General features: G+C 42.4%; 1 protein-coding gene across 5 annotated transcripts in view; it reads right to left on the bottom strand.

Moving 5' to 3' along the window:
* Nucleotides 1-12,663, bottom strand: part of DPP6 (dipeptidyl peptidase like 6) — a 1,185,884-nt gene that overhangs the window by 37,936 nt on the left and 1,135,285 nt on the right. For all 5 annotated transcript variants that reach the window (XM_063641745.1, XM_055269771.2, XM_055269769.2 and 2 more), the window contains one exon: nucleotides 1,576-1,623. In XM_063641745.1, the coding sequence (XP_063497815.1) occupies nucleotides 1,576-1,623 (48 nt within the window). The remainder of the gene's footprint in view (nucleotides 1-1,575; nucleotides 1,624-12,663) is intronic.

The raw sequence follows: 12,663 nt of genomic DNA, 5'->3' as shown, positions 1-12,663 counted from the left end.
CACTTCTTCTCAGCATGGGGTCCCTCCAACGGCCATTCTGAGTGTTTTTGTGTATCCATTCTGACAACCACTTCATGGCTTTAAAATCTATTAATTTATTTCTGGTTTTATGATTACTTATGCTTTGGTTTTGCATTTCTAATAATGATTTGATAGCTTGGCAGCTGATCATCATTATTTGGGATTATTGGCTAAGTGCTGTCCCTTTAAACAAATCTATTTTGCCCACTTTGGAACACTTTAACCACTTCACGGTGTCTAAACACGTTTGGAATTCTTTCCAACATGCCCCTCACCCCCGCCGCCTCCAGTTCTCCTGGAGCTTGAAGTACCGCCACAGAGAGAGGAATCAGGGAGCCGCTGATGCTCGATGGTCACTGGAGACGTGGAGTCACCTCTATCCCCAGAACTAGGGGAACTGCGGACCCTGGCCATGAAGTTTGCCCTCCTGCCAGGGAAGGGGGTCCGGAATGTGGAAGGGAGTGGGAAGGATTCGGGGGAAGGAGGACACAGGCTGCTTTGGGTTAGACAGAGGGAGGGCTGGAAAGGGAGGGACCGAGGGCGAGTTCTCTTTGCTCCTCAGCTGTGCTGCGTGTCTGCCTCCCACTGCACACAGCATAGATCCCTCGCATAAACATGGATGTGCCCGTGGCGACCTGCGTGGGGTCCCTCTGAGCAAACACATGCCACCGCAAGAGACCCAGGGAAGTCTCACAAACAATCTCCTTGACCAAACCTGAGTGAGGCTCCTCCGAGTCCTCTTCTTGACCAGGCTTCAACCTTGATCCTGTCCTGTCTTGGGCCTGCGTTGCCCAGCTTTAGCAAGAAGTCCCCATCCCTGATATCTGATCACCCTCCGTAACTGAGCAAGTTCCTCATCCTCCACCTTTGAGCGTAAGTCCTTGTCCTGCCTTCTGCAAGGATCTTGTGAGGTCGGCTTAGCAAAAATGCCCTCCCATTGATGCCTTCTCTTAGCAGTTTTCCATCCATGGACCCCTCTCTCTGCTCATTGGCTATGAACCCCCCACGGGATCTTGCTGTATTCGAAGTTGAGCCCGAATCTCCCTCCCCTTTCACAACAGTCCTGCAAAAGCCTTCCTACCATTTTACACATGGCAGAATAAGTTTTTCTCTGACATCCTGTGCAGCATGGATGCAGAGACCCTCCATGCCATGAAGCCCCCAGACCCACAAAGACAGATAAGCCTGCATGCGCCCCTCAAGTCTTGGTGCCCCATGGCAGGTTCTCAGTGGGGATGGACTCATGTCAGGCTACAAAGCCTTTCGAGCTGGCTGTTCAGAGGATGTCAGGCTATGACCTGGGTAGCCCTGGAATGACCCTCCAGGCTCAGCACTTGTGAAGGGGTATGGGGCCCTCTGGCTGGGGTATGCAGACCTTGGCTTTCATCATATTTAGTTGATATTGGTGATCAGCATGGCCTACTCTGAACTGCTAGGGCATGACTCATCCCTCTGTCTCTGAGTAGGAAAATGTGGGCCAGCTGATCTCATAGAGTGTTTTGCTTCCTTTCTCCTGAGTCTCAGGAAGATTTAAGGAAAAAAAAGAGCACTTACTTTTCTTATCTGTTGTGTTGTGCACCATCACCACAGGAACGCCAGGACCTGTGTTGGGTAGAGAATAGCCAGGAAGAAAACAAAAACGAAGCCATTAGTTTAGCTGAGAACAAGAAAAGAAAACAAGCTTTCCTTACGCCACGCAGATAGATATGCGGAGCCTGGAGAACACGATTTCATGGAAGAGTAATCAACGATGGGATGGCAGAGGCCAGGCTGGCAGGGGGCCAAGGCACAGCTCCCTACCTCTGCACCTTTGTTAATTACAACACACCCAACTCAAAGTCCATATTTTCAGATTATTGTAATGCCATAAAAGATCATTCTGTGAAGCATTACATTTGGTTTATATCCTCATAACCTCATCTTTACCACACAGACACACATTCCAGGATGGCTTTATGGGTTCTTATAAATTACTCAAGCCTCAGTGCTAAGTCTGCTGGCTCCTCCAGGAAGGATGTCACTCCATCCAATGGGTCTCTCATAACACCTTGTAAAAACTTATTCATGTAACAGGAATATTTTGAAAATGTCAAACTATATTTCAGTTTTTCCATGAATCACTAGGTGGCAGCTTCCCAGCTGCAGGAATGTTGCAGCCCTGAGAAGTGAGAAGGAAGGTCCAACTCAGGACCAAGTGGCCCCTCATCTGTTTTCTCTGCAGGTGACTTCTCAATTCTTAGCAAAAGGAGGGTCCAGAAAGAAAAAAAAAAGTCTCCCTGAATTATTTTCTGTATCTTTTTGAAAACATTAAGAGGCAGGCCTGGTGACTTTTCCAACCTTACTTCAGCCACTGTCCTCTGCACTCACCTGCTCCAGCTAGCTGGCCTTCCTGCAGGGCTGGAGGCATGTCAGGCTTGTTCCCACTGAGCCACTTGTTCTCACTGCCTGAAATGCTCTGCCCCTAGACACTGCCATGGCCTGTCTTTCTCTTCATTTAAATCTCTACTCAAATGCCATCTCCAGATATTCCATCTAAAGGAACTCCCCTCCATGACCATGTGGTCAGCCTCCATCCTCACAGCTTTCCTGATCTTTGTAGAACTCATTACCACACACGATGCTATTGGGACCTTATAATATGTAATGATCAGCATACTTGCTTGCTATCCTTCTCCTCATCTACTGCACTAGGATGTAAGCTCTGAGACAGTCAAGAATATGTCAGATTAACTGCTGTTATTTTCTGCATCAAGAAGGGTGTTTTGAATAGAGTTGGTGCTCGATTGCATGTTTTGTAGAGTGATTGCTGAATGAGAAAGCACAGAGCATGCAGGAGAGGGAGGAGAGGGAGGAGAGGCAGGAGAGGCAGGAGAGGCAGGAGAGGCAGGAGAGGGAGGAGAGCCTGTTCCTTTGGCTCAGGTGGATTGTGGGAAGACGCAGGGAGAAAGAGGAAATGGGAAGTGGGTGGTCCAAGGGAGGCAGATGCACTGTAGGAACACTGTGGCCAGGGCTGCTGCTTGTGCTCTGCTTCAGGCTATGGACCCAGGATGCCATGGACTCACAAGGGGTGGCCACAGCAAAGCTGAAGGATGCACACTATCTTGGGCAGAGGGATGGCTGGAGTTCAGTATTCCTGCGGTCATCATCAAAACTCCCCACACACTTCTGAGGGGCCATCTGACAACTGGCTGAAAGCCAGGGAATCTGCTATGGATCCCACGATGCTGAGGGCTTCAGGGCCTCACTGCAGAGGCCCCAGAGTGGACACCCTAGTCCAGGGCCCAAAGAGCATGTAGCAGAAGTGCAAGGAGTCCGCTACCCTTGAGAGGTAAGGTGGAAGGTCCGGCCAGTGCCCATCTACAGGTTCAGCTGAGCTGAGACACACAGACTGTGGGTCATGCTGGCCTTGGACATCAGAGCGGAGGCCTATCTGCTGCCCAATGACTGGATCCAGACTCTACCCCATGCACAAAGTCCAGGAGTCCAGGGCCCTTTTCCCCAACGTGGTGCCCCTCTCTGTTCACCCACAGATGGGGCTGCCAGATGATATGCAGGATGCCTGGTTCTATGTGGTGCTCAGATAAAGAATAAGTATTTTTTTATTGTAAGTGTGTCCCATGCGGTATTTGAGACATACTACAGAAAAAATTATCTGTGGTTTACCTAAAATTCAAATGTAACTGAGTATCTTAGATTTTTATTTGCTAAATATGGCACCCCTACCCAGTGAAGGAACAGTGATCTGAAAGTCCACATATTTATACCCAAAGAGGCAGCACTTACCAAAAGAGATTCAAATGCCAGTTTAAATTATTGAGTCAAACTAAGTTTCTTGGCTCTAAGATCTATTTCCCCCACATGGAGAGCTCAAGTGGAAGAAAGAATCAGTTATTGAAAAATAAAGAACCTATATCTATTTTCTCTGCACATTTCAGGGTGAGTAAATTTGAAAACAGAATATCTCTTATGTTCTTATTAATAATGTAAACAATTATTATTTATTTAGTGCTTACTACGTAAAAGGCATGCTGTTAGATATTTTTATGAATAATTTCTAATCAAATCCTCACAGCAGCTCTGCAAAGTAGATATTTCTAACCATATTTTACAGAGAAAAAAACCACAGGTGTAGATAGTTTTAAGTCTTTTGTCTCATCCATACAATAAAAAAGCTACTGAGCCTGAATTAGTCGCTTTTAATCTTTTAATTCATAAACTTAATGTATGTTTCTAAAAAACTTCAAACACTAAAGAAAGGAATAAAGTAACAGTGATCTATTTTATCCCCACTTCCCAGAAGTAACCTAAATGTTGCTAAAATGTTCTTAAATGTTTGTCTTCACATACATGGTCATATTTATACATAAGCACATATTTTAAACATAGACAAAAATAATATGAAAATGGTTGCGTGTATATCTGCAAGCTTTACAAAATCTTAACATTACACCATATTGCTCTATTTTAAGTTAGTTTTTCTAAAGTTTGTTTTTTGAAAGGCTAAACAAAATTGACAAAAATTTAGCCAGACTAAGAAAAAAAGAAAGAAGATGCAAATAAAATCAGAAATGAAAGAGGAGATGTTACAGCTGATAACACAGAAGTACAATGGATCTTAAGAGACTACTATGAACAATTACATGGCAACAAATTGGATAACCAAGAAGAAATGGATAAATTCCTAAAAACATATAATCTACCAAGACTGAATCATGAAGAAATTGAAGAGACCAATAATGAGTAAGAAGATTGAATCAATAATAAAAAGTCTCCTATCAAAGAAAAGCCCAGGATCTGATGGCTTCACTGCTGAATCCTACCAACATTTAGAGAAGAACTAATACCAGTCCTTCTCAAACTCTTCCAAAAAATGGAACAGGAGGGAGTACTTCCAAACTCATTTTATGAGGCCAGCATTGCCCTGATACCAAAGCCAGACAAAGAGACTACCAAACTCCCCCACTCCCCCCAAAAAAACCCCACCTACAGTCTAATATCCCCAATGAACATAGATGCAAAAATCCTCAACAAAATACTGGCAAATCATATTCAATGGTACATTAAAAGGATCACTAATTGGAAAACCAAACATGGTATGTTCTCACTTATAAGTGGGAGCTAAGTATGAGGATACAAAGGCATAAAAATGATACAATGGACTTTGGGGACTTGGAGGAAAGGGTAGGAGGGTGGTGAGGGATAAAAGACTACAAATTGGGTTCAGTGTATACTGCTTGGATGATGGGTACACCAAAATCTCACAAATCACCACTAAATAGCTTACTCATATAACCAAATATCACTGATTCCTCCAAAACTATGGAAATAAACAATTTTTTAAAAAAGGATCATTCATCATAATCAAGGGGGATTCAGCTGTGGGATGCAAGAATGGTTCAATATACACAAATCAGTAAATGTGATTCACCATATTAACAAAATGAAGGCCATGCAATCCTTGCAATAGATGCAGAAAAAGCATTTGACGAATGCTTCAACATCCTTTCATGATAAAAGTTGTCAACAAGTAGGTATAGAAGGAATGTTCCTCAACACAATAAAGGCCATCTATGCCAAACCCATAGCTAACATCAAAATCCATGGTGAAGCTGAAAGCTTTTCCTCTAAGGTCAGAGCAAGACAAGGATGCCCACTCTCACCACTTTGATTCAACATAGTCCTGGGAGTCTTAGCAAGAGCAATTAGGCAAGAAAATGAGATAAAATCATCTAAATAGTAAAGGAAGAAGTGAATTTTTCTGTTTGCTGATGATCTTCTATAGAGAGAGCCATAAAGATTGCACCAAAGGAATGTTAGAATTGATAAACAAATTCAGTAAATCTGCAGGTTACACAATGCAACACGAAAATCAGCAGTGTCTCTATATACTAACAACGAACTACCTACAAGTAAATTAAGAAAACAATCCCATTTACAATGGCATCAAAAAAAAAAGATACTTGGGTCGGTGGAGCCAAGATGGCCGAATAGGAACAGCTCCGGTCTCCAGCTCCCAGCCCCAGCGACACAGAAGACAGGTGATTTCTGCATTTCTGCTTGAGGTACCGGTTTCATCTCACTAGGGAGTGCCTAACAGTGGGTGCAGGACAGTCAGTGAAGCGCACTGTGCGCCAGCCGAAGCAGGGCGAGGCATTGCCTCACTCGGGAAGCGCAAAGGGTCAGGGAGTTCCCTTTCCTAGTCAAAGAAAGGGGAAACAGACGGCACCTGGAATATTGGGTCAGTCCCATCCTAATACTGCGCTTTTCCAACGGGCCTGGAAAACGGCACACTAGGAGATTGTGTCCCGCACCTGGCTCGGAGGGTCCTATGCCCACAGAGTCTCGCTGATTGCTAGCACAGCAGTCTGAGATCAAGCTGCAAGGCGGCAGCGAGGCTGGGGGAGGGGCACCCGCCATTGCCCAGGCTTGCTTAGGTAAACAAAGCAGCCAGGAAGCTCGAACTGGGTGGAGCCCACCACAGCTCAAGGAGGCCTGCCTGCCTCTGTAGGCTCCACCTCTGGGGGCAGGGCACAGACAAACAAAAACTCAGCAAGAACCTCCACAGACTTAAATGTCCCTGTCTGACTGACAGCTTTGAAGAGAGTAGTGGTTCTCCCAGCACGCAGCTGGAGATCTGAGAACGGACAGACTGCCTCCTAAAGTGGGTCCCTCACCCCTGAGCAGCCTAACTGGGAGGCACCCCCCTAGTAGGGACAGACTGACACCTCATTCCACCGGGTACTCCTCTGAGACAAAACTTTCAGAGGAACTATCAGACAGCTGAATTTGTGGTCTCACGAAAATCCGCTGTTCTGCAGCCACCACTGCTGACACCCAGCCAAACAGGGTCTGGAGTGGACCTCTAGTAAACTCCAACAGACCTGCAGCTGAGGGTGCTGTCTGGTAGAAGGAAAACTAACAAACAGAAAGGACATCCACACCAAAAACCCATCTGTACATCACCATCATCAAAGACAAAAAGTAGATAAAACCACAAAGATGGGGAAAAAACAGAGCAAAAAAACTGGAAACTCCAAAAAACAGAGCACCTCTCCTCCTCCAAAGGAATGCAGTTCCTCACCAGCAACGGAACAAAGCTGGATGGAGGATGACTTTGATGAGTTGAGAGAAGAAGGCTTCAGACGATCAAACTACTCTGAGCTACGAGAGGAAATTCAAAACAATAGCAAAGAAGTTAAAAACATTGAAAAAAAATTAGAAGAATGGATAACTAGAATAACCAATGGAGAGAAGGGCTTAAAGGAGCTGATGGAGCTGAAAGCCAAGTTTTGAGAACTACGCGAAGATTGCAGAAGCCTCAGTAGCAGATGCGATCAACTGGAAGAAAGGGTATCGCTGATGGAAGATGAAATGAATGAAATGAAGAGAGAAGGGAAGTTTAGAGAAAAAAGAATAAAAAGAAATGAACAAAGCCTCCAAGAAATTTGGGACTATGTGAAAAGACCAAACCTACGTCTGATTGGTGTACCTGAAAATGATGGGGAGAATGGAACCAAGTTGGAAAACACTCTGCAAGATATTATCCAGGAGAACTTCCCCAATCTAGCAAGGCAGGCCAGCATTCAGATTCAGGAAATACAGAGGACGCCACAAAGATACTTCTCGAGAAGGGCAACACCAAGACACATAATTGTCAGATTCACCAAAGTTGAAATGAAGGAAAAAATGTTAAGGGCAGCCAGAGAGAAAGGTCAGGTTACCCACAAAGGGAAGCCCATCAGACTAACAGCTGATCTCTCAGCAGAAACTCTACAAGCCAGAAGAGAGTGGGGGCTGATATTCAACATTCTTAAAGAAAAGAATTTTCAGCCCAGAATTTCCTGTCCCGCCAAACTAAGCTTCATAAGTGAAGGAGAAATAAAATACTTTACAGAGAAGCAAATGCTGAGTGATTTTGTCACCACCAGGCCTGCCCTAAAAGAGCTCCTGAAGGAAGCACTAAACATGGAAAGGAACAACCGGTACCAGCCACTGCAAAAACATGCCAAATTGTAAAGACCATCGAGGCTAGGAAGAAACTATAGCAACTAACGAGCAAAATAACCAACTAACATCATAATGACAGGATCAGATTCACACATAACAATATTAACGTTAAATGTAAATGGGCTAAATGCTCCAATCAAAAGACACAGACTGGCAAACTGGATAAGGAGTCAGGACCCATCAGTGTGCTGTATTCAGGAAACCCATCTCACATGCAGAGACACACATAGACTCAAAATAAAGGGATGGAGGAAGATCTATCAAGCAACTGGAAAACAAAAAAAGGCAGGGGTTGCAATCCTAGTCTCTGATAAAATAGACTTTAAACCAACAAAGATCAAAAGAGACAAAGAAGGCCATTACATAATGGTAAAGGGATCAATTCAACAAGAAGAGCTAACTATCCTAAATATATATGCACCCAACACAGGAGCACCCAGATTCATAAAGCAAGTCCTCAGTGACCTACAAAGGGACTTAAACTCCCACACAATAATAATGGGAGATTTTAACACCCCACTGTCAACATTAGACAGATCAACGAGACAGAAAGTTAACAAGGATATCCAGGAATTGAACTCAGCTCTACATAAAGTGGACCTAATAGACATCTACAGAACTCTCCACCCCAAATCAACAGAATATACATTTTTTTCAGCACCACACCACACCTATTCCAAAATTGACCACATAGTTGGAAGTAAAGCTCTCCTCAGCAAATGTAAAAGAACAGAAATTATAACAAACTGTCTCTCAGACCACAGTGCAATCAAACTAGAACTCAGGATTAAGAAACTCACTCAAAACCGCTCAACTACATGGAAACTGAACAACCTGCTCCTGAATGACTATTGGGTACATAATGAAATGAAGGCAGAAATAAAGATGTTCTTTGAAACCAACGAGAACAAAGACACAACATACCAGAATCTCTGGGACACGTTCAAAGCAGTGTGTAGAGGGAAATTTATAGCACTAAATGCCCACAAGAGAAAGCAGGAAAGATCCAAAATTGACACCTTAACATCACAATTAAAAGAACTAGAAAAGCAAGAGCAAACACATTCAAAAGCTAGCAGAAGGCTAGAAATAACTAAAATCAGAGCAGAACTGAAGGAAATAGAGACACAAAAAACCCTTCAAAAAATTAATGAATCCAGGAGCTGGTTTTTTGAAAAGATCAACAAAATTGATGGACCACTAGCAAGACTAATAAAGAAGAAAAGAGAGAAGAATCAAATAGATGCAATAAAAAACGAAAAAGGGGATATCACCACCAATCCCACAGAAATACAATCTACCATCAGAGAATACTACAAACACCTCTATGCAAATAAACTAGAAAATCTAGAAGAAATGGATAAATTCCTCGACAAATACACCCTCCCAAGACCAAACCAGGAAGAAGTTGAATCTCTGAATAGACCAATAACAGGTTCTGAAGTTGTGGCAATAATCAATAGCTTACCAACCAAAAAGAGTCCAGGACCTGATGGATTCACAGCTGAATTCTACCAGAGGTACAAGGAGGAACTGGTACCATTCCTTCTGAAACTATTCCAATCAATAGAAAAAGAGGGAATCCTCCCTAACACATTTTACGAAGCCAGCATCGTCCTGATACCAAAGCCTGGCAGAGACATAACCAAAAAAGAGAATTTCAGACCAATATCCTTGATGAACATTGATGCAAAAATCCTCAATAAAATACTGGCAAACCAAATCCAGCAGCACATCAAAAAGCTTATCCACCATAATCAAGTGGGCTTCATCCCTGGGATGCAAGGCTGGTTCAACATACGCAAATCAATAAATGTAATCCAGCATATAAACAGAACCAAAGACAAAAACCACATGATTATCTCAATAGATGCAGAAAAGGCCTTTGACAAAATTCAACAACGCTTCATGCTAAAAACTCTCAATAAATTAGGTATTGATGGGACGTATCTCAAAATAATAAGAGCTATCTACGACAAACCCACAGCCAATATCATACTGAATGGGCAAAAACTGGAAGCATTCCCTCTGAAAACTGGCACAAGACAGGGATGCCCTCTCTCACCGCTCCTATTCAACATAGTGCTGGAAGTTCTGGCCAGAGCAATCAGGCAGGAGAAGGAAATAAAGGGTATTCAATTAGGAAAAGAGGAGGTCAAATTGTCCCTGTTTGCAGATGACATGATTGTATATCTAGAAAACCCCATTGTCTCAGCCCAAAATCTCCTTAAGCTGATTAGCAACTTCAGCAAAGTCTCAGGATACAAAATTAATGTACAAAAATCACAAGCATTCTTGTACACCAATAACAGACAAACAGAGAGCCAAATCATGAGTGAACTCCCATTCACAACTGCTTCAAAGAGAATAAAATACCTAGGAATCCAACTTACAAGGGATGTGAAGGACCTCCTCAAGGAGAACTACAAACCACTGCTCAATGAAATAAAAGAGGATACAAACAAATGGAAGAACATTCCGTGCTCATGGGTTGGAAGAATCAATATCGTGAAAATGGCCATACTGCCCAAGGTAATTTATAGATTCAATGCCATCCCCATCAAGCTACCAATGACTTTCTTCACAGAATTGGAAAAAACTACTTTAAAGTTCATATGGAACCAAAAAAGAGCCCGCATCGCCAAGTCAATCCTAAGCCAAAAGAACAAAGCTGGAGGCATCACGCTACCTGACTTTAAACTATACTACAAGGCTACAGTAACCAAAACAGCATGGTACTGGTACCACAACAGAGACATAGATCAATGGAACAGAACAGAGCCCTCAGAAATGATGCCGCATAGCTACAACTATCTGATCTTTGACAAACCTGACAAAAACAAGAAATGGGGAAAGGATTCCCTATTTAATAAATGGTGCTGGGAAAACTGGCTAGCCATATGTAGAAAGCTGAAACTGGATCCCTTCCTTACACCTTATACAAAAATTAATTCAAGATGGATTAAAGACTTATATGTTAGACCTAAAACCATTAAAATCCTACAAGAAAACCTAGGCAATACCATTCAGGACATAGGCGTGGGCAAGGACTTCATGTCTAAAACACCAAAAGCAATGGCAACAAAAGCCAAAATTGACAAATGGGATCTCATTAAACTAAAGAGCTTCTGCACAGCAAAAGAAACTACCATCAGAGTGAACAGGCAACCTACAGAATGGGAGAAAATTTTTGCAACCTACTCATCTGACAAAGGGCTAATATCCAGAATCTACAATGAACTCAAACAAATTTACAAGAAAAAAACAAACAACCCCATCAAAAAGTGGGCAGAGGACATGAATAGACACTTCTCAAAAGAAGACATTTATGCAGCCAAAAAACACATGAAGAAATGCTCATCATCACTGGCCATCAGAGAAATGCAAATCAAAACCACAGTGAGATACCATCTCACACCAGTTAGAATGGCCATCATTAAAAAATCAGGAAACAACAGGTGCTGGAGAGGATGTGGAGAAATAGGAACACTTTTACACTGTTGGTGGGACTGTAAACTAGTTCAACCATTGTGGAAGTCAGTGTGGCGATTCCTCAGGGATCTAGAACTAGAAATACCATTTGACCCAGCCATCCCATTACTGGGTATATACCCAAAGGACTATAAATCATGCTGCTATAAAGACACATGCACACGTATGTTTATTGCGGCACTATTCACAATAGCAAAGAGTTGGAACCAACCCAAATGTCCAACAATGCTAGACTGGATTAAGAAAATGTGGCACATATACACCATGGAATACTATGCAGCCATAAAAAATGATGAGTTCGTGTCCTTTGTAGGGACATGGATGAAACTGGAAAACATCATTCTCAGTAAACTATCGCAAGGACAAAAAACCAAACACCGCATGTTCTCACTCATAGGTGGGAATTGAACAATGAGAACTCATGGACACAGGAAGGGGAACATCACACTCCGGGGACTGTTGTGGGGTGGGGGGAGGGGGGAGGGACAGCATTAGGAGATACACCTAATGCTAAATGACGAGTTAATGGGTGCAGGAAATCAACATGGCACATGGATACATATGTAACAAACCTGCACATTGTGCACATGTACCCTAAAACCCTAAAGTATAATAAAAAAAAAAAGAGAGAGGAAAAAAAAGATACTTAGGAGTAAATTCAAGGAGGTAAAAAATATGTATACTGAATGCTATAAAAATTTATGAAAGAAAATTGAAGACGACACAAATAAATGGAAAGATATCCCTTGTTCATGGATTGGAAGAATTAATATTGTTAAAATGTCCATATTACTGAAAGCAGTTTGTAGATTCAATGCAATCTCTATCCAAATTTCAAAGTCATTCTTCATAGAAACAGAAGGAAATTGATTTTTTTACAGAAAAGTCCTAAAATTCATATGGAACCACAAAGACCCCAAATAGCCAAAGCAATCTTGATCAAAAAGAATAAAACAGGAGGCATCACATGACCTGATTTCAAAACATATTACAAAGATGTAGAAATCAAAACAGCATAGTACTAACATAAAAACAGACACATCAACCAATGGAATAGGATAGAGAGCCCAGAAATAAACGAATTCATCTATGATTATTTTTCACAAAGATGCCAAGAACACACACTGGGGAAAGGACAGTCTC

This window comes from Symphalangus syndactylus, chromosome 6 (assembly GCF_028878055.3).
Source record: "Symphalangus syndactylus isolate Jambi chromosome 6, NHGRI_mSymSyn1-v2.1_pri, whole genome shotgun sequence".
Lineage (NCBI taxonomy): Eukaryota > Metazoa > Chordata > Mammalia > Primates > Hylobatidae > Symphalangus > Symphalangus syndactylus.
This window is presented reverse-complemented; position numbering and strand designations above follow the sequence as displayed.